This window comes from Panulirus ornatus, chromosome 64, assembly GCF_036320965.1.
Source record: "Panulirus ornatus isolate Po-2019 chromosome 64, ASM3632096v1, whole genome shotgun sequence".
NCBI lineage: Eukaryota > Metazoa > Arthropoda > Malacostraca > Decapoda > Palinuridae > Panulirus > Panulirus ornatus.
In genome coordinates, this window is record NC_092287.1 from 22,334,033 (window position 1) to 22,361,532 (window position 27,500).

General features: G+C 44.9%; 1 protein-coding gene across 5 annotated transcripts in view; it reads right to left on the reverse strand.

Annotated features, from left to right (window-relative positions):
* LOC139746298 (ATP-binding cassette sub-family G member 1-like) overlaps window positions 1–27,500 on the reverse strand; it is a 123,255-nt gene that overhangs the window by 30,415 nt on the left and 65,340 nt on the right. For 3 of the 5 annotated variants that reach the window (XM_071657392.1, XM_071657389.1, XM_071657391.1), the window contains exon 2: window positions 21,113–22,460. In XM_071657392.1, the coding sequence (XP_071513493.1) occupies window positions 21,113–21,270 (158 nt within the window). In that variant the 5' untranslated portion in view covers window positions 21,271–22,460. Of the gene's footprint in view, window positions 1–3,991; window positions 4,030–21,112; window positions 22,461–24,244; window positions 24,331–27,500 lie in introns of those variants that run through there. The other 2 variants (XM_071657390.1, XM_071657393.1) reach the window with 2 other exon arrangements.

Consider the following 27,500-nt stretch of genomic DNA (forward strand, 5'->3'; position numbering starts at 1 on the left):
CAGAGCGAAGGTATACCACAACTACTAGGTGTAGGAAGTATATGACGAGCAAAGGATGAATATATTATATATATACATATGTAACAAAATGGCAGCTTCCTGGAAAACCGTGTCTGGCCCGGATTTCTAAGAAGGGAGAGGCTCGCGCGCGCGCGCGGGCGCCTGGAGATGTGATGCCTCTGGGCCCCCGTTGGCTGCCGCATGACGCGTTCGGCTTTAAAACAGTCTCTCATCACCTTGAGCCTCTTGTTCTAATCGGGAGCGGTGTGGAGAATGTCTTAACAAAATTTCAGGGAAAGGGGATTACATCCCAGGATATGGGATTACATCCCAGGGAGAAGGGGATTTAGATGACTCATTGTTATGGTGTACGGGGAAACACTTGGCATGGATTATAAGGCTCAATTAAATCCTTTTCGTAACTGACTTTCTTTTTTTCTCTCCTTTAAAAGTAATCCTTGAGTTACTCGATCCAAGACACGAAGAAATCCTACCACGGCCAACTTATGCTTGATAAATCCCACACGGGGTATTTCGAGAAGCCAAGAAATCCTGTCGTGGATGCGTACAAATCCTGAAATAAGATTTTACAACGGGATTTATGAAAGAAAAATATTCGCAGTTAAAGATGGCTTTCTTTCAACCTCCTATATGTCTGGGTTTATATATATATATATATATATATATATATATATATATATATATATATATATATATATATATATATATTTTTTTTTTTTTTTTTTTTTCATACTATTTGCCATTTCCCGCGTTAGCGAGGTAGCATTAAGAACAGAGAACTGGGCCTTAGAGAGAATATCCTCACCTGACCCCCTTCTCTGTTCCTTCTTTTGGAAAATTAAAAAAAACAAGAAAGGGGAGGATTTCCAGCCACCCGCTCCCTCCCCTTTTAGTCGCCTTCTACGACACGCAGGGAATACGTGGGAAGTATTCTTTCTCCCCTATCCCCAGGGAATATATATATATATATATATATATATATATATATATATATATATATATATATATATATTCCTGAGTCCACGGGGAAAATGAAACACGAAAAGTTCCCAAGTGCACTTTCGTGTCATAATCACATCATCAGGGGAGACACAAGAAATATAACAGTAAGTTGATATACATCGAAGAGACGAAGCTAGGACGCCATTTGGTAAACATGTGATTGTCCAAAACATATATATATATATATATATATATATATATATATATATATATATATATATATATATATATATATATATATATTCTGAGCAGGACATTATACGAGACTGGGATTAATGGATACCGGATTTAGTTCTCTGGAGACCGCTGGGATTTAGCGGGTTACCAGAGGCAAGGGTGAATTTAAAAATGGCCAGGCTACCTCCAGGATTTATACTGGCTGAACACCAGAGTAACATGTTACTTCACGGGGACCACAAACGTGATATCAAAAACGAAAGGGACTGTGTGAAGTGGGACACCATGGGGGAAGAAACACTGGACAATGGGAATTTAGGATATATCTAACCCACTGACGAAATGGGATATATCTAACCCACTGACGAAATGGGATATATCTAACCCACTGACGAAATGGGATATATCTAACCCACTGACGAAATGGGATATATCTAACCCACTGACGAAATGGGATATATCTAACCCACTGATGAAATGGGATATATCCAACCCACTGACGAAATGGGATATATCTAACCCACTGACGAAATGGGATATATCTAACCCACTGATGAAATGGGATATATCCAACCCACTGACGAAATGGGGCACTGAACAAAAGGCCCACTATAAAGGACCAGCTTCGAAGGAACTAAGTAAACGAAGGGAAGCTAACAACAAATGGGAACACTGAATAAAACAGGCCACTGAATTAATCGGGATAACATCATTTTCCATTGATCAAAATTGGTAAAAGTAGATTAACAATAGACAACAGCGTCATACATAACGCATGAGACAATGACTCTTACGAAGTGTGATTGTGGATAAGCAATCAGTAAACTTTTAAGAACGTATGGACACTAATGATCAATGATCAACCATCACTACATATAAATGTATTAAATTGATTAATATCAGAATCAGTTTCTACGCGGTGATGGAATGCTATTTTGTTCACCATATCTTCACTCGAATCACCATCAGTTTCTTCCTCTTAAAATATCAATACAGATTAATGAAAGAAAAAATGATTCATTATCAAATTCAGATTGATCTTTCACCGATAGATCTGGCCTAACTAAACTGAGTTTAAGTTAATCTAAGTTAGGCGACGTTATTTTAGTGTACGGTACGGCCACACAACATCTTGTAGCCACTTTTCTCAAATATAATTGGAAAAACGTGACGAACTACATAATATATTTAGGTTGTCAGAACTTAATCTCGACTTAACCTTTATTAAATGAATGTTTTTGGTTGTAAAACACTTTACTGCTCCCTCCCCCCCATATACGTTTATATCATACTTAGTCGCTGTCTCCCGCGTTAGCGAGGTAGCGCAAGGAAACATACGAGGAATGGCCCAACCCACCCACATACACATGTATATTATACATAAACGCCCACACACGCACATATCCATACCTATACATTTTAACGTATATATACATATACATACACCGACATATGTATGTACACATGTACATATCCATACTTGCTGCCTTCATCCATTCCCGTCGCCACCCCGCCACACATGAAATGGCACCTTTAAGCTAAATGATCGTAACAGCTGAACGATAGTTACATAACTCTGTGTGTGTGTGTGTGAGAGAGAGAGAGAGAGAGAGAGAGAGAGAGAGAGAGAGAGAGAGAGAGAGAGAGAGAGAGAGAGAGAGATTTAGCCGGCCAGTAGTTTTCCCCGCTTCTCAAAATGGCCAACGACCTTTACAACCATGACTGTCGACCAGCCAACACTTATACAACGAGATGTGTAATCAGCCACCACCACACGCTGGTTGAGGATGACAAGACCTGAAAGGGTTTTAAGGTTACAGAGGCGTGGGTTACAGGAGGTACAGCGGGAGTATTACATGAAGGTGAGGGTTAAGGTTACAGAGGCGTGGGTTACAGGAGGTACAGCGGGAGTATTAAATGAAGGTGAGGGTTAAGGTTACAGAGGCGTGGGTTATACAGGAGGTACAGCGGGAGTATTACATGAAGGTGAGGGTTAAGTTACAGAGGCGTGGGTTATACAGGAGGTACAGCGGGAGTATTACATGAAGGTGAGGGTAAGGAGGTGGGTGTGGTCAATTCCATGGAGGCTGGTGGTGTGGCTAGGCTGGTGCTGGCAAGCGGCCAAGGGGGCGCCCGGGGCCAAGCCAGGCCAGGCCAGGCCAGGGCCAAGCTCGGGCCAACCCCACTTTAACCACATGTCCTGCATGGGGTTAGTAGACTAAACCCCTTAACCCCAGAAGGATGCCTTAATCATCCCTCCAAGACGTTCGGACTCAATCCTCCTTAACTCTGGTCATTAATCCCCTCGAGGTCATTAATCCCCTCGTGGTCATTAATCCCCTCGAGTGATTAATGATTTAATGAACACAATTTCAATACTAAGTCATCACTTCTTGACATGTGATCCAACTTGGTTATCTCATCTGGGTCTATGGACTCTTATTACAGTCCACGACTAAATGCGTATTTAATGTTAATTTAACATCATAGAGGCTTGTTAATTTAACAGCATAATAAAGGCTTTTGTGATGAGTTAATGAGGTTGAAGCCTCGGGGTTATTTGGAGGAGCGACGGGCTGCGCGATGTATACGGCGCTCATGAGATGATGATGGAGGGAGGGAGCCGCCATGTGGTCGCGGTCGTATTTCACAGCGAATTGCAATATAAATCGGGAGTGTCATGACCTGAAATGGGCATCACAATAACCACCAGTTCTTTATCTCACTACTCCATCAATATGGCCCGTTGAATAACTCTCATTTACGCAGAAATTTAAACAATAATGCGTACCTGTGTGGACGTCTGCGTTCATCTCCCCAGCGCGTGCGAATTTGACCTACACGGCATGTAACAGGGGCGACTATTGGCTCTCGCCACTGGAAGATGAAGAGGCTCAGCCAATGGGAGTAAGACAACAGCAAGTCACACCAGGCCTCAGCCAATCAAGATGAGGGATTCACCCCACCTACCGGCGCCATATTTGATTCTTGGCTAACCAAGGTCTTCTCGACCCCGTATTGCCAAGCCCTTAACAGTGCCTTTGCCGCCGTTCTTAACGGTCAATATATATATATATATATATATATATATATATATATATATATATATATATATATATATATATTAAATACCTACCTATCAACATATACTAACCACAAAGGACGTGTATAGCATATATTACATACAGCCACACTGACAGCTGATATAACACATAAATATTTATGGTATATTTTCTTCTTTCACTACGAAACTCAAGTTCAATTTCATGATATATTCTTCCTTATTCTACTACGAAACTTCACTACTTTTTCGTAATATATTTCATTTCAGAGAGAGTCTGAAGTACATAAATTCAATGGGCTTTGTATCCTGTTTTATTTTAAACTACAATGAAAAAAAAAATGCACTGTACGAGTCCTCTATTTCACTGTGGCACTGTAGGATAAACAGTCACAGTAGAATAATGAAATTATAATAGTTATTTATCTCATTATCTTATCGTATTTCACCGTGCAATTTCAGTCAATATTCATGGTATAATATTTATCTGTTCCATTAGGGAGTTCTTTTAAATATTCACCAAATATTATTTCTGGTCTGAGAGCGAGCGACACAGTTACACGACAATGATGTTGGCTGTCCTCCATCATGACAGTGTATCCGTCTCTCAACGACACACACACACACACACACACGCATACTGCCAGCAACACTAGCACGACACACTTGAGCCAGGAACACTTGCACGACACACTTGAGCCAGGAACACTAGCACGACACACTTGAGCCAGGAACACTAGCACGACACACTTGAGCCAGGAACACTAGCACGACACACTTGAGCCAGGAACACTAGCACGACACACTTGAGCCAGGAACACTAGCACGACACACTTGAGCCAGGAACACTAGCACGACACACTTGAGCCAGGAACACTAGCACGACACACACACTCCTGCCATCGCTATAACACGACACAATCTTACCATCACTATAACACGACCAAATTTTGTCGTTACTTCCTTCACGAACGCACCAACAGAAGGGAGGGGAAATCTACGCGTCTCTTCCCGTTGAGCAGTTTCAAACCACTGTGTGTGTGTGTGTGTGTGTGTGTGTGTGTGTGTGTGTGTGTGTGTGTCACTGTACCAAGTGGCGGTCGTCTTGGCTCTGGCCCACTGAGTCAGTGTTGAGCACCAACACCAGCACATCAAATATATAAATATATATATATTATATATGTATATAGGTATTAAGAATATATGGTGTGGGAGGAAAGTTGTTAGAAGCAGTGAAAAGTTTTTATCGAGGATGTAAGGCATGTGTACGTGTAGGAAGAGAGGAAAGTGATTGGTTCTCAGTGAATGTAGGTTTGCGGCAGGGGTGTGTGATGTCTCCATGGTTGTTTAATTTGTTTATGGATGGGGTTGTTAGGGAGGTAAATGCAAGAGTTTTGGAAAGAGGGGCAAGTATGAAGTCTGTTGGGGATGAGAGAGCTTGGGAAGTGAGTCAGTTGTTCGCTGATGATACAGCGCTGGTGGCTGATTCATGTGAGAAACTGCAGAAGCTGGTGACTGAGTTTGGTAAAGTGTGTGGAAGAAGAAAGTTAAGAGTAAATGTGAATAAGAGCAAGGTTATTAGGTACAGTAGGGTTGAGGGTCAAGTCAATTGGGAGGTGAGTTTGAATGGAGAAAAACTGGAGGAAGTGAAGTGTTTTAGATATCTGGGAGTGGATCTGGCAGCGGATGGAACCATGGAAGCGGAAGTGGATCATAAGGTGGGGGAGGGGGCGAAAATTCTGGGGGCCTTGAAGAATGTGTGGAAGTCGAGAACATTATCTCGGAAAGCAAAAATGGGTATGTTTGAAGGAATAGTGGTTCCAACAATGTTGTATGGTTGCGAGGCGTGGGCTATGGATAGAGTTGTGCGCAGGAGGATGGATGTGCTGGAAATGAGATGTTTGAGGACAATGTGTGGTGTGAGGTGGTTTGATCGAGTGAGTAACGTAAGAGAGATGTGTGGAAATAAAAAGAGCGTGGTTGAGAGAGCAGAAGAGGGTGTTTTGAAGTGGTTTGGGCACATGGAGAGAATGAGTGAGGAAAGATTGACCAAGAGGATATATGTGTCGGAGGTGGAGGGAACGAGGAGAAGAGGGAGACCAAATTGGAGGTGGAAAGATGGAGTGAAAAAGATTTTGTGTGATCGGGGCCTGAACATGCAGGAGGGTGAAAGGAGGGCAAGGAATAGAGTGAATTGGAGCGATGTGGTATACCGGGGTTGACGTGCTGTCAGTGGATTGAATCAAGGCATGTGAAGCGTCTGGGGTAAACCATGGAAAGCTGTGTAGGTATGTATATTTGCGTGTGTGGACGTATGTATATACATGTGTATGGGGGGGGGGGCGGGTTGGGCCATTTCTTTCGTCTGTTTCCTTGCGCTACCTCGCAAACGCGGGAGACAGCGACAAAGTATAATAAAAAATATAATAATAATATATGTACTTGGCAACGAGATGGCTGGGTCGCGCTCGGGAAGGGTACAATGCTGATGAATTGAAGACACTGACGAACATTTTGCCTTTGGAATTATCAACTTAATTCATTTTACGTTAATAGTTTACTTTCGTAAATATTGAATTTACCGTGTACTTCGTAGTAACGAAGATGTGGTATATTAACACAGCGAGGAGGCTATATCGTCCATAGACCATCTCGGTCTCTCATGGCGTCCAATCTACCTTGCTCCTGAGTGGAGCGCAGCGTGCGAGCATGCGGGAGACCCCCACGACTAGGAGGCGTGGTGATGGGGGAGGGGGACCATAACCTACACCCACGCCGCGAGGGAACATGACTCGCAAATATGAGTTGGCGGTTATCTTGGCGTGTAAGATGGCGCGCGCTCGCTTACCCAAGACTTAACGTAAATTCTTCATATTTCTCTACGTCTTAAGGCAATATGGCTAAGCATGTAGGGTTGTCTTTATATTTGTAATTAAACTGTACTTTCAGAGAATGTATTTTTGGTTTTAATTCCACCTACGAGACGAGGAGTATCCGAAGAAGGACAGACACGACCCCTACATGGTGGTGGCGGGGGGACGACCCATTGCGCGCGTACTGTGTGTTGCCCACGACATGGCCCTGACCATCATCATTATCGTCCCCCCCCTCCCCTACCCTACCTACCTCGCTTAACTGCCGAACGGCCAAGACCTCCCCTAAACCACAGACCACCACACTGCTGGACGCTGCTGGACACATACCTATCATACACCCCCCTCCCCCCTCCCTTGACCAATAGACCACGCAGACCATGACGCGTAGAAAACGGATGATGGATTGACTCCCGTCCACTATCGGATTATAGATTTAATCGGCGAACAACATCTTTAACAGTAACTGTGAACAATAGCCTCTCCGGAGGGCGGTACACCAACTCGTTTGTTATCATACTCGTGATAACCAACCCGAGATGGTTAATGTAGTGATAACTAACCCGAGATGGTTAATGTAGTGATAACTTTTGTTATCGTCTTTTCTTGATATATTTATAGTGGTGGATTCACAAAGTCACTGAAGACATGTGAGGAAAACGAAGAACCGAAAAAAAAATTGTTTTCAAAACGTCTTTGACCCACTGTTAATAGAAGTCCTGTTAAACATATCCATTTCGTGATGCAGGTTACCAAAACTCGCTGTTTCAACACGATCATTACTCCATTACTCCATTACTTAACAACAAATATGCCAGACATGCACTACACAACTATTGAAAAAAAAAGAATCTAAAAAAAAAGATAAAACTACATTTCTGTACGTGTTATCCCAAACTGCCTTAAACTACCTTTCGAGTTCTTATATAAATACATTAAAAATATCAAGCCTAAATAAGGATCCAGATATTTAAAACGTTTATCAGGACATATATGCAAACAAGAGGACGTATATGTAAACAAGAGGACATTTGTAAACAAAAGGACATATATGTAAACAAGAGAAGGACGTATATGTAAACAAGAGGACATACATGTAAACAAGAGACATATATGTAAACAAGAGAAGGACGTATATGTAAACAAGAGAACATATATGTCGAGAGAAGGACATATGTAAACAACAGGACGTATATGTAAACAAGAGAGGGAAGGATGTAAATGGCTTTCATTCAATGTCGACCCAGATGTTTACATACGTGACGTCACACAGGGCAAGCCAGGCCAACACGGTAGCACTTTCTATACACCGGCCCGACACACAAGCCTTGGCTATTCATTACACCTCTATACATTTCCCTTTAAAAACCACTTTTCCTTTCTACATTTCTCTCTTTTTCCTTCGGTAAACATTTCTTGAATGCTAACAGCAGTTTTTCAAGTGACCTTGAAATGCTCTCGGCCTTCGAATGGACATCTGAAAGTTGAATTAAGTGTCGGTTAAGTTCAGGTCATGAGGGAAATGCCGGATGGCGCGCGGGTGTGCAGAGGGAGGCTGGAACCCCGCGCTAAAAATGGATGATCTTCCCCCTCCCTCCCTCCCCCAAACCCCGGCTCGACCAGCTCTGCAACGTCTCCCCCCCCTCGCTCGACCAGCTCTGGAACTACCCCCCCTCTTCCAACAGGAGACGATGGGGGGCGGGGGGTGGCAAGGGAGATGGGTGAGGTTGCTAGGTTGGAGGAGGTGAGGGGGAGGGCAAGGGAGATGGGTGAGGTTGCTAGGTTGGAGGTGAGGGGGGGCAAGGAAGATGGGTGAGGTTGCTAGGTTGGAGGAGGTGGGGGGGCAAGGGAGATGGGTGAGGTTGCTAGGTTGGAGGTGAGGGGGGGGCAAGGGAGATGGGTGAGGTTGCTAGGTTGGAGGAGGTGAGGGGGAGGGCAAGGGAGATGGGTGATGTTGCTAGGTTGGAGGAGGTAAGGGTGGGGGGCAAGGGAGATGGGTGAGGTTGCTAGGCTGGAGGTGAGGGGGGGCAAAGGAGATGGGAGAGGTTGCTAGGTTGGAGAAGGTGAGAGGGGGGCAAGGGAGATGGGTGAGGTTGCTAGGTTGGAGGAGGTGGGTGAGTGAGTGAGTGAGTGAGTGAGTGAGGAGGCGTGGTGGGCTCTGAATGAGCCGGAGGTTGGATGAGAGAGAGAGAGAGAGAGAGAGAGAGAGAGAGAGAGAGAGAGAGAGAGAGGCCAGCGGTGTAGGCTTACTGGACTGACTATGACGTCATGGGCGTTACGTAAGTGAGCGGAAGCGACCTCGCGCAGCCCCAGCCGGAGCGGCGCGCGTGAGAGGAGGTGATTGGCTGGTTGGCTGGCTCACTTTCCACTGTCACAAAGTGACGTTGTCTTTACTGGTTTTCATCGCCGGTAGTAAAGATATTATTGATGTCTACAAATCATTTTTTCCCCCGTGTGTCGCCGGTGTGTGTGTGTGTGTGTGTGTGTGTGTGTGTGTGTGTGTGTGTCTGTGTGAGTATTGAAAGGTAGATACCCAGTATTAAGGTCACTAGTGACGTACATCCCAGTAATAAGGTCAACTAGTGACGTCCATCCCAGTAATAAGGCCTTTACCACCCTCCCCCAGTAATAAGGCCTTTACCACCATCCACACCTAGTTATAACGCCTTTTACTACCGTCCATCCCCAGTAATAAGGCGTTTTCCACCGTCCATCCCCAGTAATAAGGCAATCACGACAGTCCTTCCCCAGCAATAAGGTCCATGCTACTGTTTCCCCCCCCCAGTATATAAGGCCTGTACCACCATCCCTCCCCAGCCCTATTGACTTTACTACCTTCCCTTCCTTGTAGTAAAACCTCTACTACTTCACTACTTTACTACTACAGTAATAAAGTCGCTTCTACTGTCTCTCCCACAGCAGAACATCCTGGTCATAACAGACGTGACATAACAGCCCGGCTCTCATTCATAACACATACCACCCTGACCCCAGGGAACAAGAACATCCCGATGAACATCAGGCCCCGGAGAACACCTCCGACGTTGAAGAACACACCTCTGACGCTGAAGAACACACCTCTGACGCTGAGAAGAACACACCTCCGACGCTGAAGAGTACACCTTTGACCCTGAAGAACACCTCCAACGCTGAAGAACACACCTCTGACGTTGAAGAACACACCTCTGACGCTGAAGAAAACACCTCCGACGCTGAAGAACACACCTCCGACCCTGAAGAACACACCTCCGACGCTGAAGAGAACACCTCTGACCTGAAGAACACACCTCTGATCTGAAGAACACACCTCCGACGCTGGAGAACACGCCGACGCTGAAGAGAACACCTCTGACCCTGAAGAACACACCTCCGACCCTGAAGAACACACCTCCGACGCTGAAGTGAACACCTTTGACCCTGAAGAACACACCTCTGACCCTGAAGATCACACCTCCGACGCTGAAGAACACACCTCCGACGCTGAAGAACACACCTGACGCTGAAGAACACCTCCGACGCTAAGAACACACCTCCGACCCTGAAGAACACACCTCCGACGCTGAAGAACACAGCCCCGACCCTGAAGAACACACCTCTGACGCTGAAAAAAAAATCCACCACAGTTCTTGAAGAACAAGAACAATACTCCATGTTCTCACGAGGACGTTATATATCCACCAACACTGGGAGACAGAGAGGGGAAGACAGGGATATACCACACCACCACGGTACGGTACGGTCGAATATCCCATGCAAAAGAGGGTTTTATTCGGACATCGAGAGCGGGTCGTGCTTGGGGGGGGGGGGGGGGGGGGGGGCAGACCCCCACGACCCCACCTCGACCAAGGGGGGGGGTCAACTTTGACCTCTTGACCACGACGGTACGACCCTTTAAGCACGACGGTACGACCCCTTGAACACGACGGTACGACCCCTTGAACACGACGGTACGACCCCTTGAGCACGACGATACGACCCTTAAGGACGACATTACGACCCTTTAAGCACGACGGAACGACCCTTGAGCACGACGGTACGACCCCTTGAGCACGACGGTACGACCCTTTAAGCACGACGGTACGACCCTTTAAGCACGACGTTACGACCCTTGAGCACGACGCTACGACCCTATAAGCGATACAATCCCTAGAACACGACGGTACGACACTCGAGCACGACGGCACGACCCTAGAGCACGACGGTACGACCCCTTTAAGCACGACAGCACGACCCCTTGAGCACGACGGTACGACACTATCTACATGGAAAGCTCTCGCGGTTGCGCACTGACCCCTGGATCGAGATGGTCTCCTCCCCCCCCCCCTCGGCGCTGGTCACGTCTGATGGCTGTAAATGACGTAAGTGGGCGGGTTAACGAGGCGAGTGTAACGCGAGCTGATGACGTGAAAAGCTGGCGCCAGCCACCGGCCTCACGTTTTCTTTCGTTTACTTCGTGACGTCTTTCGATAACACTTCGTTAAATATTAGGTTTTCCCTTTTTCGTATTACGCTTACAGTAGGGGGGGGGGTCAAATGTCTCTCAAAATCTAAAGCATTTTCTGCGTATACGGCGCACGTGCGTTCGTGAGAGAGAGAGAGAGAGAGAGAGAGAGAGAGAGAGAGAGAGAGAGAGAGAGAGAGAGAGAGACTGTTGACGGTGGTTGGGAGAAAGGGGTGAGGTGGGGAGTGTCTTGTCTTGCGGAGGAAGAACATACACGCTCTCTCTCTCTCTCTCTCTCTCTCTCTCTCTCTCTCTCTCTCTCTCTCTCTCTCTCTCTCTCTCTCTCTCTCCCGCCATGTTTACAGAAAACTCCGACCATTTGTCCTGCATGTTTGTCCAACCCTCCTTCTTCTTCTCCCCTCCCCACACACACACCCCACACCCCACGTTCTGAACCTCACAGCACCCCAGGACTCCCCCCAACCATCCCTCCCCTCTCCCAAGACGCTACGCACAAAGGGGGGCGGGGGGGGGGAGGAGGGGGGACGGAGTGACGACGGAGTGAGTGAGTGAGTGGTTACGCGCACCTCACTTCGTCAGGAGGCGTATAGCTGGCCCTCTTACGCCGCCCCCTGTGTGTATACCGCTGGTGGCGGGGGGTTGGGGGGTGAGTGAGGGGAGGGAGGTGAAGGGATGAGGTGTTGCCACGTGATAAACCACCCCCCCCCTCACCTCCCCCCCCTCACCCCCCCACCACACCGACCTTTCAACTGCCCCCTGTTGCTACGTTGAACCACCCCCCCTCCTCCCTCCCTTTCTAATCACCACTAGGCGAGCCTTCAATGGTTGTTGCTATGTTGCTATATGGTGGGGTTGCTGCCCTCACCACACACACACGCACACACACACACACGGACGGGCGACCCTCATGTTGCTGTGTTAAGCTCCAATTTACATGCCCGTGTCTTGATTTATTTACAGTTTTACTTAATGTCATAGTCATTACGTCACAAACCACCAATTTTACTTTTAAAGAAACTACCTGTTCTTATCTCTTATAAGCTCCTTGTTAAGGCCTCGTTAACAGTCCCCTTTTCATCTTGATAACAATAAATATTAAACAGCTGTATTTAATATTTACACCGTAACGCATTTACATATTCCATGTTGTTTACAGATTTACAGTCATGATGTGAAATTATCCCTACTTATACACGTCCGTGTCACGTGTGTGTGTGTATATATATATATATATATATATATATATATATATATATATATATATATATATATATATATATATATATATAACTGCTGAGGAAACTATATAACAAACAGTTAAACAAGTCATGTGTTTAACCAGAGCCACATATACATAATCAATTTACCAAGGTTTATATAATTCTGTTGCCTTCCAACCCGTCGCTATATACATTCTGTATATAGAACCTCTCCATGCATGCATACCCATACCTTTCCTGTGTCATTCCCTGTATAGCCTCTTGTCATACCTGCTAATTACGGTTAAGTAATTTCACATTTCTAATTACCATCTTGTTCCTCTCTCTCTCTCTCTCTCTCTCTCTCTCTCTCTCTCTCTCTCTCTCTCTCTCTCTCTCTCTCCCACTGTAATCTATGATTACCATCTTTAAGCATCGTTTTCTTTTTTTATTCTCAATATTATATTTGTAACCAACTCACACGCTAATGAGAGAACATTTTAAGGCCATTTAATATACAACAACTCCACGATTGAAGTCTTTAAAAGGCCTAAATTACCAGTTGTTACGAGTCCAGGCAGGAGCCGGGTCTACTAATTTGCCCTTGTCAACGACCCATAAATGCAAGACAATGGCACTTGGCATCTCTGCCCCTGCCAGACGTATGACACTCCCTGCAGCAATTAGTAAACGTTAGGATTAATTAACCTCGGAATTGACGAACAAACTACCCATTGGAGTGAATGGTAGCATTACCTGTTTATCCTGCCATAGGCATGACTAGGAAAAGATTAATAAAAAAAAATAGAGAAATGCGACTTGTTTACCCTGCCTGAGGTATGATAATTCGCATCACACGAGGAACCCTTCCTCCCTCCCTCCCCTAGGGAGCTCTTAAGACGGAACTTACATGGTTTAAGGTCAAACTTAACTGCCGCCGCGTGACACCCACGACCAGAGAGCTGACCTTGACCTTAAGTACGTCCGAGAAGAGGAACGAGTCTTTGAGAGCGGAAATGGTGGGGAAAAAAAAGGCAGTTTGTGTTTTGAAGGTGTGCAGCGTGTGAGGGAGAGTTTCCAGACACCGCAATATAGCGTCAAAAACTGTTATTCAAAAAGTGGAAATGGAATTTTTAATTGAAAAAAAAATGAAATTCTTGAATATCGGATTCCCGGAGATTCGCCTGGCTTGGGGGGTCAATACCCAACCCTCCCAGGAACACACGCTTATTGGCCAGAACTTTCGGGTTAATAGCCAATGGTTAATAATAAGTTAATGACCTCCTACCCCCCCCCCCTCCTCCATTTTATCGTTAATTGTCTAAGATAAATACCTCTCAAATGGCGTTATAAATTACATTTATATTGGTCACTAAGATTATGCCAAGCTTCTACCAAGATGATGTATGCTAATTTGTTATCTAATAACTAAGGGACATTAATGTTATCCCCCCACCCCCCTTCCCCCTCCCTCCCCTGTGGTCAAAACAATGTTATTCCACCAATGTTCAGCGAGAGACACGTCATCAATATAAGCCACGCGTCATCAATATAAGCCATACGTCATCAATATAAGAGCCACACGTCATCAATATAAGCCATACGTCATCAATATAAGCCATACGTCATCAATATAAGCCATACGTCATCAATATAAGCCATACGTCATCAATATAAGCCATGCGTCATCAATATAAGCCACACGTCATCAATATAAGCCACACGTCATCAATGTAAGCCACGCGTCATCAATATGAGCCATACGTCATCAATATAAGCCATACGTCATGAATAAAAGCCATACGTCATCAATATAAGCCATACGTCATCAATGTAAGCCATACGTCATCAATAAAAGCCATACGTCATGAATAAAAGCCATAAGTCATCAATATAAGCCATACGTTATCAATATAAGCCAAGATCACCAAAGTTCAGCAGAAACAACAGCAGGAGTTCAGCAGACGTACGTGTTCATCACGCCAGGTGCGAGAGAGAGAGAGAGAGAGAGAGAGAGAGAGAGAGAGAGAGAGAGAGAGAGAGAATATGACAACGGCCGATATGTTAAAAAAAAAAAACCGACCGTAAAAAAAAAAAACCGACCGTAAAAAAAAAACCTGGACACTTTGACCTTAAACCGTGATGCTGACGCTGCCACGGACGAGCCGTGGGCGTTACGAACGGAATACGGACGTTACGGACGGAGTTACGAACGTTACGAACGGAATACGGACGTTACGGACGGAATACGGACGGAGTTACGAACGTAAAACGGACGTTGCGAACGGAATACGAACCTTACGAACGGATTACGTTCGTTACGTACGGAATACGGACTTTACGGACGAGCCACAGACGTTACGGACGGACGGGCTGTAGGCTCCAAGGACGGGGTGGGTGGTTAGCAGACATAAGCAGACTTCAGGGGGTTAGCGTAGACAAGCAGAGAGATTTCAGGAGGCAAACAACTGCTGATTTCAAATGGTTAGGGTTTAGCAGACAAGCAACAGAAGACTTCGTAAGAAAGCAGACACAAGCAGACATAAGAGGAGGAGGAGCAGCAGACACAAGCAGACATAGAGGAAGAGGAGCAGCAGACACAAGCAGACATAGAGGAAGAGGATCAGCAGCAGACACCAGCAGAACACAGGAATAGCAGAAACAAGCAGAAGGGTCAGCAGAATATGAGTAAGGAAAAAGACATCAGTAAACAAAGTCATGCAAACAAGGTGACCTCACATGAGGACCAGCAGAAAGACGCGGGAAAACTCACAAGACCCGACGCGGTAATCTACCTTCAGCCCTTCAGTAAACAACAGAAAACTGAGCATAAATACGTATGTAAATAGATGCCAGAGTGTCTGGGGAGAACCGGCAATAAGGAAGAGACCAGTTTGGTCTCTGACGTCAACTGTTTAACCGCCAATTTGGTCTCTGGCGACAACTGGCAACTGCCTAACGTCCAAGTTTGATCTCTGGTGACAACTGGCAACTGTTTAACCGCCAGTTTGGTCTCTGGCGACAATTGGCAATTGCTTAACCGCCAGTTTGGTCTCTGGCGACAACAGGCAACTGCTTAACGTCCAAGTTTGGTCTCTGGCGACAACTGGCAACTGTTTAACCGCCAGTTTTGTCTCTGGCGACAACAGGCAACTGCTTAACGTCCAAGTTTGGTCTCTGGCGACAACTGGCAACTGTTTAACCGCCAGTTTGGTCTCTGGCGACAACAGGCAACTGCTTAACCGCAAGTTTGGCCTCTGGCGACAACATGGCAACTGCTTAACCACCAGTTTGGTCTCTGGTGACAACTAGCAACTGCTTAACAGACAGTTTAGAGTCGAGCGACAACTGACAACTGCTTAACCGCCACTTTGGTCTCTGGCGACAGCTGACAATCACATAACCACCAGTTTGGTCTCTAGCGACAACTGGCAACTACTTAACCGCCAGTGTGAGCTCTGGCGACAACATGCAACTGCTTAAGCGCCAGTTTGGTGTCTGGCGACAACAGGCAATTGGCTGTCGGCCGTCTGGCAGGCTCAACCATCATAACAACATAACAAGCGCCTCTGATAATGACACAATGCACCCACCAATCAGCGCACCACAACCCTAATACAGACATCAAAGCGCAGTTTTGCAAAGAAATTTTTGTTGTATTCATGTCTGACTTACGAAGAGTTACATAAATGTATTACAATGTTTACAGTTACATAAACAGTGAACAAATATGTACTTGATTTGTCACATATAGCAGGAATATATATATATATATATATATATATATATATATATATATATATATATATATATATATATATATATATATATATATATATATTGGAAAGGATCACAATTTGGTATGTTTTGGATAATCACATGTTTTTCAAATGGCGTCGTAGCTTCGTCTCTTCGATGTATATCAACTGACTGTTATATTTCTCTCTTGTGTCTCCCCTGATGATGTGATTGTTACATGAAAGTGCACTTGGGAACTTTTCGTGTTTCATTTTCCCCGTAGACTCATAGGAATATATATATATATATATATATATATATATATATATATATATATATATATATATATATATATATATATATACTTAATCGCTGTTTCCCGCGTCAGCGAGGTAGCGCAAGGAAACAGACGAAGAATGACCCAATCACTCACACACACACACACACACACACACACACACATACACACACACACACACACACACACACATATATATATATATTCTTTCTTTCTTTTAAACTATCCGCCATTTCCCGCATTAGCGAGGTAGCGTTAAGAACAGAGGACTGGGCCTTTGTGGAATATCCTCACCTGGCCCCCCTCTGTTCCTTCTTTTGGAAAATTAAAAAAAAGAAAAAAAATCATTTTTTTTTCCACATGTTAACGTTTCATGGGCGACCAAATGTCATGCACTTAAGGTCCAATACTGAAGTAATTACCACATTATCCTCAACCTTTTGTTGACCATGACGGAAGGACCAATGACAGATGGATAGCGTGACCTTTGACCTGACCCTTAAAGGTCAATTCGAAGGGTCGTTCCGTCGTGCTCAACTCATCAATGTGTTAAGTGTAACTTATAAAGTTGAAAAGTCTGACCACTTAAAGATCTGTTAAGTGTAACTTATAAAGTTGAAAAGTCTGACCACTTAAAGATCTGTTAAGTGTAACTTACAAAGCTGAAAAGTCTGACCACTTAAAGATCTGTTAAGTGTAACTTATAAAGTTGAAAAGTCTGACCACTTAAAGATCTGTTAAGCGTAACTTACAAAGCTGAAAAGTCTGACCACTTAAAGATCTGTTAAGTGTAACTTACAAAGTTGAAAAGGCTGACCACTTAAAGATCTGTTAAGTGTAACTTTTAAAGCTGAAAAGTCTGACCACTTAAAGCTTACCAACTCCCCTTAATTTATAAGTAAAGACGTCAGGACAGCGATACAATCTTCCATGATTCAGGGCAGCCCTAAAGTTTTTAATCGTACGCCCGGCAACTATTCCATATCATCCTACATTATCGTACATCCCGCAATTATTCCATGTTATCCTAATATCGTACGCCCGGCAACTATTCCATGTTTCTTACACAATCATCGTACGCCCCGCAACTATGCTATATCATCCGACGTTGTTGTGCGCCCGTCAACTATTCCATATTACACTATCGTACGCCCGGCAACTATTTCATATTATCTTACACAATTATCGTACGCCCGGCAACTATCCCATATCATCCTACATTATCGTACGCCTGGCAACTATTCCATATTATCTTACATTATCGTACGCCTGGCAACTATTCCATATCATCCTACACTTGGCAATTATTCCATATTTTCCTACATGTACAACCGACAACTAGTCCATATTATCGTACGCCCGACAACTATTCCATATTATCGTACGCCCGACAACTATTCCATATTGTCGTACGCCCGACAACTATTCCATATTGTCGTACGCCCGACAACTATTCCACAACATTGTACGCCCGGCAACTATTCCATAACATCGTACGCCCGGCACCTACTCCATACCATCCTAGCTGCCACGAAGCGTACGTAACTTAGTCATTCGAGGACACGGTAGACGAACACCGAACTTAGTAAATTCTTTTCTACTACTTAACGACAGTCGTTTACGAGGTCGTTACGACCCTATGCTGGCGTGACCTCTGACCTGACCTGTAAGGCACGTCTTCATATCCGGGGGTCGTACCGCCGTCGTGCACGACAGTTTTTAAGTGCTGTCGTGTTGGGTTGGTTAATTGGTTGTTTGGGCGATAGGCCTATCAAACAACCCAGAGTCTTTTGATCAGCCAGGTTGTTAGAGGTCGAGGCGCGCATGACTACACGTTATTTCAACTCTGAATATTTTCAGGAGCCTTTCATAATTATTTTCGTAATACTACTAGTAGTTCTACTACTACTACTACTACTACTACTACTACTACTACTACTACTACTTCTCTTACTACTTATTTTACTACTATTATTCCTTCTACTACTAGTACTACTACTACTACTACTTATCTTACTACTACTACTATTCCTTTTACTTCTATTGCTACTACTACAACTATTACTACTGATCCTACTACTACTATTACTTCTACTACTACTACTACTACTACTACTTATCCTACTACTACTATTCCTTCTACCTCTACTACCACTACTACTACTACTACTACTACTACTTATCCTACTACTACTATTCCTTCTACTTCTACTACTACTACTACTACTACCACTAATAATAAAGATAATGTTTATCATTATCATCACAATATGTCCACACATCCCCTCACCATCACATACAGGCAGGGTAACGCTAGGGAGCCGCCCTTACCACTCACCAGTCACTCAGTCAGTCAGTCACTCAGTCAGTCAGTCACTCAGTCAGTCAGTCAGTCAGTCAGTCACTCAGTCACTCAGTCAGTCAGTCAGTCAGTCAGTCAGTCACTCAGTCAGTCAGTCACTCAGTCAGTCAGTCAGTCAGTCAGTCAGTCACTCAGTCAGTCAGCCAGTCAGTCACTCCTCCCGGGGGCAACACTAAGTCTCACACACACGGGCCTTTAAGGCTGGGTTTGCCTTGCGTCTGGGAGGGCGTTAGCACGCCGGATCTGCCGGGGAGTAGCACTATCTTGACCCCCCCTTACACAAACACACACACACACACACACACACACACACACACACACAACAATAACAACAATAATAACAAACAACAACAATAACAACAACGCTAATAAATGTGATTTCTTCTTTAATTTTACATAAATATTTGATTCGTGAATTTTTGAAGTTTACATGTTTACAACCAGCCACTTATGGAAGCATCTTTCCCATAAGAACGTAATGCATCAATCACTTTTCCCTTGTGCCCTAAATGGCACATACTGGTACACCATTGGTTCAATCTATCACTAGGTTTGTCTATTGGTTCAATCTATCACTAGGTCTGTCTATTGGTTCAATCTATCACTAGGTCTGTCTATTGGTTCAATCTATCACTAGGTCTGTCTATTGGTTCAATCTATCACTAGGTCTGTCTATTGGTTCAATCTATCACTAGGTCTGTCTATTGGTTCAATCTATCACTAGGTCTGTCTATTGGTTCAATCTATCACTAGGTCTGTCTATTGGTTCAATCTATCACTAGGTCTGTCTATTGGTTCAATCTATCACTAGGTCTGTCTATTGGTTCAATCTATCACTATGTCTGTCTATTGTCCCGGTATACGCACGAAGCATTTTCTAATCGATAGATAATCCTTCAAAGTACAACATTTTGAGGGAAGGTACTAAACACCTTCTCCTGCCCGTTACGTTTGATAACAACATAGAAACGAGGAGGAGACTGGGTTTATAATACAAGGAGAATAAGATTAAACTTCATTAGTCCCCCCTCCCCACTCCGGTGAAACTTGGAAAGAAAACGGGGAACGTTTCTATTCATCCGTAAACTTTTAATTCATTGAAAAAAAAAAAGAGTGAGGGAGACATAGCATTGTCTTGAAGAATGTACGTTGTATACAGGCTTACAAATAGCGTCATTACGTTCTAAATAATACGTACGCAAGATTGACCAATGACAAGCTACGGATTGAACGACCCTTAAGTACGAGGGTCTGTTCAGACAGACCACCCCCCCCTAGCCTTTATCAATATAAAGACCACAGCATCCTATACCAATAGACCCACCTTCAGGTACAGGTGGCTCAGTTGTGTGTCAAAACCTCACAGTCTAACGCACCATCGAAGACCACATGCATCTTCTAACCACTATGGGGGGGGGGGGGGGGTCTAACAACCCTTTAACAACCTCCCCCCCCCCGGACCATTGGCTCTTTACGGTGCACGGTGCCTTGGTGTGAGGAGGGGGGGAGGGGGTGGGGTTGGGGTAGGGGGCCCCTAAACACGGAAATAATAAAACCACCACAGGACCACGGGGGGGGGGGGGGGGGGGAAATAAAATGGATGTCTAGTACTTACTCCACGGGTGTTTAACTTACCTGTTTGGTGTCCCCGCCAGCATATCCCAAAATATGGGACTAATGCCTTCCCAGCGGGTGGGGGGGGGGGGGGTTCAAACCCGGGACCCCATCCCGGATGTAAATTCTACTACCATGGTGATGGGTCATGTTGATGCCACCGTGTGACGTGACCGCGTGTCACACCGGGTGACGCGCCCGTGTGTCCACACCGGGTGACACGCCCGTGTGTCACACGGGGTGACACGCCCGTGTGTCACACCACACGTATGATGGGAGGAGGTAACATGTACAGTGGTGCTTACCTGATCCGGGCGTGGTTGAGGGCGGAGTTCAGGTGTGAGTGGCGGGAGGCGGGGGACCCCATGATGGGCGTGGTGAGTCCCTCTGCGTTCTTGTGGAACTCGGCGTAGCCCCCCAGGCCCCTCCGGCTGGGCACCTGCACGCTCAGTAACTCTGCCATCCTGCTGGTGGGCCTCCCTCAGGAGGCGTGCTCCCAGGTCAGGAGGCGTGGCTCAGGTCAGGAGGCGTGGCCCACGTCAAGCGGCGTGGCTCAGGCCAAGAGGTGGGACCCAGGCTTAGAGACGTGGCCCAGGTCGGGAGGCGTGGTCCAGGTCAAGAGGCGTGGCCCAGGTCAGGAGGCGTGGACACCCCCTCCCCCCCAGGCTAAGAGGCGTGGTCCAGGTCAAGAGGCGTGACCCAGCACAGGGGGCGTGGCTAGATCAGGGGGCGGTGTGGCCAGTCTCGTCTCCTCTCCTGGGGTAACCACAATTACCACAGTGTTGTCCTCTTCGTCAACCACGACTGGTGGCTGGGGGCACGCGCGCCACGCACTTCACCACAAGCCGCGCCAACACGCAGTCCCTCACCACACAAATGTGAACTTCCCGCTTAAACACAAGACGAGCTAGCGCTGGTATGAGGGCCAACGGGCAGGCAACCCTACCTCAACAACCGCTGGTGACGAGGCCAATTCCCTCGTTCGATAGTTAACCAGGCATTCACTTCAGCAAACTTTTTCTCTTTTGTTTTCCAAAACAACACGAAATTCCAGGATCTGTGTGTGTGTGTGTGTGTGTGTGTGTGTGTGTGTGTGTGTGTGTGTTTAAAGTTCGGGTTGAGTGTGTGTGTGTGTGAGTGTGTGAGTGTGAGTGTGTGTCCAGGCCAATCTTTGATCTCACACAGACCCGTCCGCGCACAGCTGAAGGAAGGGAAGCGTGTGTGTGTGTGTGTGTGTGTGTGTGTGTGTGTGCGTCACTTGTGGGTTAGGTACAACCAGTTATAATAACATTGGCCACCTGTGTGTGTGTGTGTGTGTGTGTGTTCACAACACCTCCTCCTCCTCCTTGGGGGGGTAGGAGAAGAGATAAGAGCCACTGGGAACAGCACTGATCCTGGCTTTCACTCACTTGTAGTGTTCAAAGTGCACTTCCTCATCATACATACTTCAATTTCCAAACCATTCTTCTTTTTTCTTTTCTCTCTCTCTTCTAATTGAAGTTTCATGAGTCTCTTTGCATCACTGTTCACATTACCATTATCTCTTCACTGCTCACGCCTTAGATTTATATATATATGTATATACATTTGTATATCAGTGTTCGTCCTGCCTACACACCTTTTCTTCATCAATATGTATTCATATATGTCAACCTGGAAGGGGAAGTTTATAAAGGTTAATTCACGCACGGAATCGAACCCTGCCATTTACGTGACCCAGGTCCAGCCATCACGGCCAGCCTGGCGTACGACACGACGCGTACAGGTCGCGTTTCTTTAACGTCTCTAGAGCGACCAGAAAACGACCCTTGAACACGACAGAACGAACGACTCGTGATCACACGACGAGGTACGACCGTCGGGGTTTTTAAGGGCCAGCCTAAGGGCCTTTGCCTTGTTCCCCCTAAGGATAGAATCAACGGGTCGTACCACCGTATTCAAAGGGTCGTACGATCGTATTCAAAGGGTCGTACGACCGTATTTAAAGGGTCGTACGACCGTATTCGAAGGGTCGTACGACCGTATTCAAAGGGTCGTACCACAACATTTGAAGGGTCGTACGACCGTATTCAAAGGGTCGTACCACCGTATTCAAAGGGTCGTAGTGTCGTACTCCAAACACTCCCGTTCGATGTTATGCCACAAATGTGAACGGAAGGAAGTAATATGTTTATATAACAACATGACTGGCTGGCGAGACCTGGCAATGAGTTACTGTCAGACTCTCGCCATCTGTCTTTCTTCATAACTGTCTATCTATCTTTATAGCCATCTGTGTATCTCTACAACCATCTGTCTACGTTTATAACCGTCTATTCATCTTTATAACCGTCTATCCATCTATACAACCGACTATAAATCTTCATAACTGTCTATCTTCATAATTATCTTTATAACCATCTAACCGTCTATCTTCATAACTGACTATCTTCATAACTATCTTTATAACCATCTAACCGTCTATCTTCATAACTGTCTATCTTTATAACTGTCTATCTTTATAACCAACTATCTACCTTTACAAGTGTCTACCTTTATAAACGACTGTCTATGTTTATATTCGTCTACCTACCCTTATAACCATCTATCTACCTTTATAACCGTCTATCTACCTTTACAACCATCTATCTACCTTTATAACCGTCTATTTTCCCACGTGTGACGGTAGACGTATTTCCACAACACTATCTATTGACACATTCGACAATCACAAATGTGTGTATCTATCAGTCTACTTCGTGCTGGTACATTAATAAGAAACATTAATGAGGTCATCAATGACGAGTGAACCCAGCAATCACTATTGACTCCATCAATAACTGGACAACCTAACAATCACTAGAGAACCCATTAATCACTGGTGAACCCATTAATCATTCCAGAACCTAATAATCACTAAAGAACCCATTAATCACTTGAGAACCCATTAATCACTTGAGAACCCATTAATCACTTGAGAACCCAATAATCACTAAAGAACCTATTAATCACTAGAGAACCCAATAATCACTAGAGAACCCAATAATCACTAGTGAACCCATTAATCATTAGAGAACCTAATAATCATCTTTATAGAACCCATCAATCACTAGTGGACCCATTAATCACTGGAGAACCCATTAATCACTGGAGAACCCATTAATCACTAGAGAACCCATTAATCATTAGAGAACCTAACAATCACTAGTGAACCCATTAATCATTAGAGAACCTAATAATCATCTTTATAGAACCCATCAATCACTAGTGAACCCATTAATCACTAATGAACCCATTAATCACTGGAGAACCCAATAATCACTAGTGAACCCATTAATCATTAGAGAACCTAATAATCATCTTTATAGAACCCATCAATCACTAGTGAACCCATTAATCACTAATGAACCCATTAATCACTGGAGAACCCATTAATCACTAGAGAACCGATCAATCACCAGCGAACCCATCAATCACGAGTTAGTCTCTGTCTCTCTCTCTCTCGGTTGCCAGACGTCGCTAGATGACATGACACACCACACACACGATCTGCAGGAGATAAGAAACAATGGTTAGTGACGATGATAAATATAGGAAAAGACTAACTTTATAACATTATGTCTTACAATTCGGATATATATATATATATATATATATATATATATATATATATATATATATATATATATATATATATATATATATATATATATATATATATACACGCAACGAAGAGACGTAGCTAGTACGCCATTTTGGTAAGCAAGTGAAGGCTCTCCACACACACACACACACACACACACATATATATATATATATATATATATATATATATATATATATATATATGTGTATGAGACTTTGGGGTATCGGGGTCTAAACATTCAGGGAGGATGAGAGGCGTGCATGGGAGACAAGGAACTGGGTCGGCGTGGTATATGGGGGGACAATGTGCCGAATTGATGCACAAGGAGCGCTGAAGGTCAACCATGGGCCGTGGTGTGTGTGTGTGTGTGTGGGGGGGGGGGGGGGCTTGACAGTGGATGGCAAGGTCTGGTCTCAGTGCGTGACTCGTAACAGTGACGGAGTAGAATGATGTGAGAAAATGAGGCCATCCCTCATTTGTTCCCGGCGCTACCTCACCAAGGTGTGAAACACACACACACACACACACATATATATATATATATATATATATATATATATTTTTTTTTTTTTTTTCATACTATTCGCCATTTCCCGCGATAGCGAGGTAGCGTTAAGAACAAAGGACTGGGCCTTTGAGGGAATACCCTCACCTGGCCCCCTTCTCTGTTCCTTCTTTTGGAAAATTAAAAAAAAAAAAAAAAAAAAAAACGAGAGGGGAGGATTTCCAGCCCCCCGCTCCCTTCCCTTTTAGTCGCCTTCTACGACACGCAGGGAATACGTGGGAAGTATTCTTTCTCCCCTATCCCCAGGGACATATATATATATAATCATATATATATATATAATCACATAATGCCCTCCAGCAGCAAGGATTCGAGCCCGGACCCTTTTCCGTGGTACCTGGGAACGCTAACCGCTCGGCTACGATCGCGTTCCCACCTACCACGCAAAAGGTCCGGGTTCGAATCCTTGCGGTTGGAGGGCAGTACATGTTCTATGAAAAGTTCACGTTCATATGCACTATATATATATATATATATATATATATATATATATATATATATATATATATATATATATCCTCCAACAGCCAGGATTCGAACCCGCGGCCAGGATTCGAACGCTTGATATATGTAAATAAAAAGGTATACAAGTGGCCTTGTCATACAAAGCGAGCGAGGCGACCCGAGACCTGGGACCCGGGACCTGGGGACCTGGGACCTGAAATATTAAGGTCACACGCAAGGCAACACCTGCAGCAGCGCCAGCAGGAGTCGTGGGGGGACGACCCGACACCATCGCACTTAAAGATACGACTTAAAGGGAAGCGGTCGTGCTTCTAGTACAGTCCGGATACGCCGTGTGGCCGGACGTGTTAACCGGAGCGGCGTTATCCGGTGGGATTAGCCAAAGCAGCGGGGTTTAAGGGACGTGTTAACCCGGAGTGGTGTTATCCGGGTCGTACACTATCAGCTTCTACGATGGCTTGGTCGTAGACACGACCATCAACCGTCGGGTCAGAGGTCAAGGGTCGTACCGTCGTGCTCAACGGGTCGTCGTACCGTCGTGCGAAAGGGTCGTACCGTCGTGCTCAACGGGTCGTACCGTCGTGCTCAAGGGGTCGCACCGTCGTGTTCAATGGGTTGTACCGTCGTGCTCAAGGGTTGTACCGTCGTGCTCAAGGGGTCGTACCGTCGTGCTCAAGGGTCGTACCGTCGTGTTCAATGGGTTGTACCGTCGTGCTCAAGGGTCGTGCCGTCGTGCTCGAAGGGTCGTACCGTCGTGATCGAGGGGTCGTACCGTCGTGATCAAGGGGTCGTACCGTCGTGCTCAAGGGGTCGTTCCGTCGTTCTCAAGGGGTCGTACAGCAATACTAACGACAAACCAACAAACCAAACTAACATATATATATGTACGACACCTCGCAAAGTACAGCTGCTGGAGAGGCATGACACACACACACACACACACACACACACACACACACGTACAGCAGCGGCAATAAGGAATCAATCCATGACAAAACCAATAGCCTCAATGACCCTTATGACTGCGCGTTAACCATCGTCTTGAACACAGGTAGTTACGTCGATGCGTAACGAGGGGAGAGGAGGAAACAGAAGTTGTTAGCGTCAACCATTTACTCGTGCATGATCACTTCTTCCGGGCGTGGGTCCAGACGGCTCCCAACCTACCACACTCTCGAACCCACGTACTCGGGTCTGGCCTGGAGGCTCGTCAACTGCGTAACATGAGGCCAGTCAAAAGGGTGTTAGCGTGGACCATCACAAGACCCAGGTTCATCACACGAACGGACGCGTCATGAAGCTAAGAACCAGGGATTGATGATAATAATAATAATAATAATAATAATAATAATAATAATAACAATAATAATAACATTAATAATAATAATAATAATAATAATGAAATGATAATAATAATAATAATAATAATAATAATAATAATAATAATAATAATAATAATAATAATGAAATAATAACAACAATAATAATAATAATAATAATAATAATGATAATAATAATAATAATAACAATAATAATATTCATAATAATAATAATAATAATAATAATAATAATAATAATAATAATAATAATAATAAAATGAAATGGTAAAACCTTTCCTTTAATATGGGTCAGGTGCTGGGCGCTGGGGAAGACATGAGAAGGCGTAGAGTTCCAAAGTTGAGCCGTGTAGGGAAAGAAGCAGACATGGCAACGTCCTTGAAGCTAGAGGGAAGAGGTCAACCCATCACCATCACAGTCATCCCCTCAGGTCAGCCCATCACCATCACAGTCATCCCCTCAGGTCAACCCATCACCATCACAGTCATCCCCTCAGGTCAACCCATCACCATCACAGTCATCCCCTCAAGGTCAACCCATCACCATCACAGTCATCCCTCAGGTCAACCCATCACCATCACAGTCATCCCCTCAGGTCAACCCATCACCATCACAGTCATCCCTCAGGTCAACCCATCACCATCACAGTCATCCCCTCAGGTCAACCCATCACCATCACAGTCATCCCCTCAGGTCAACC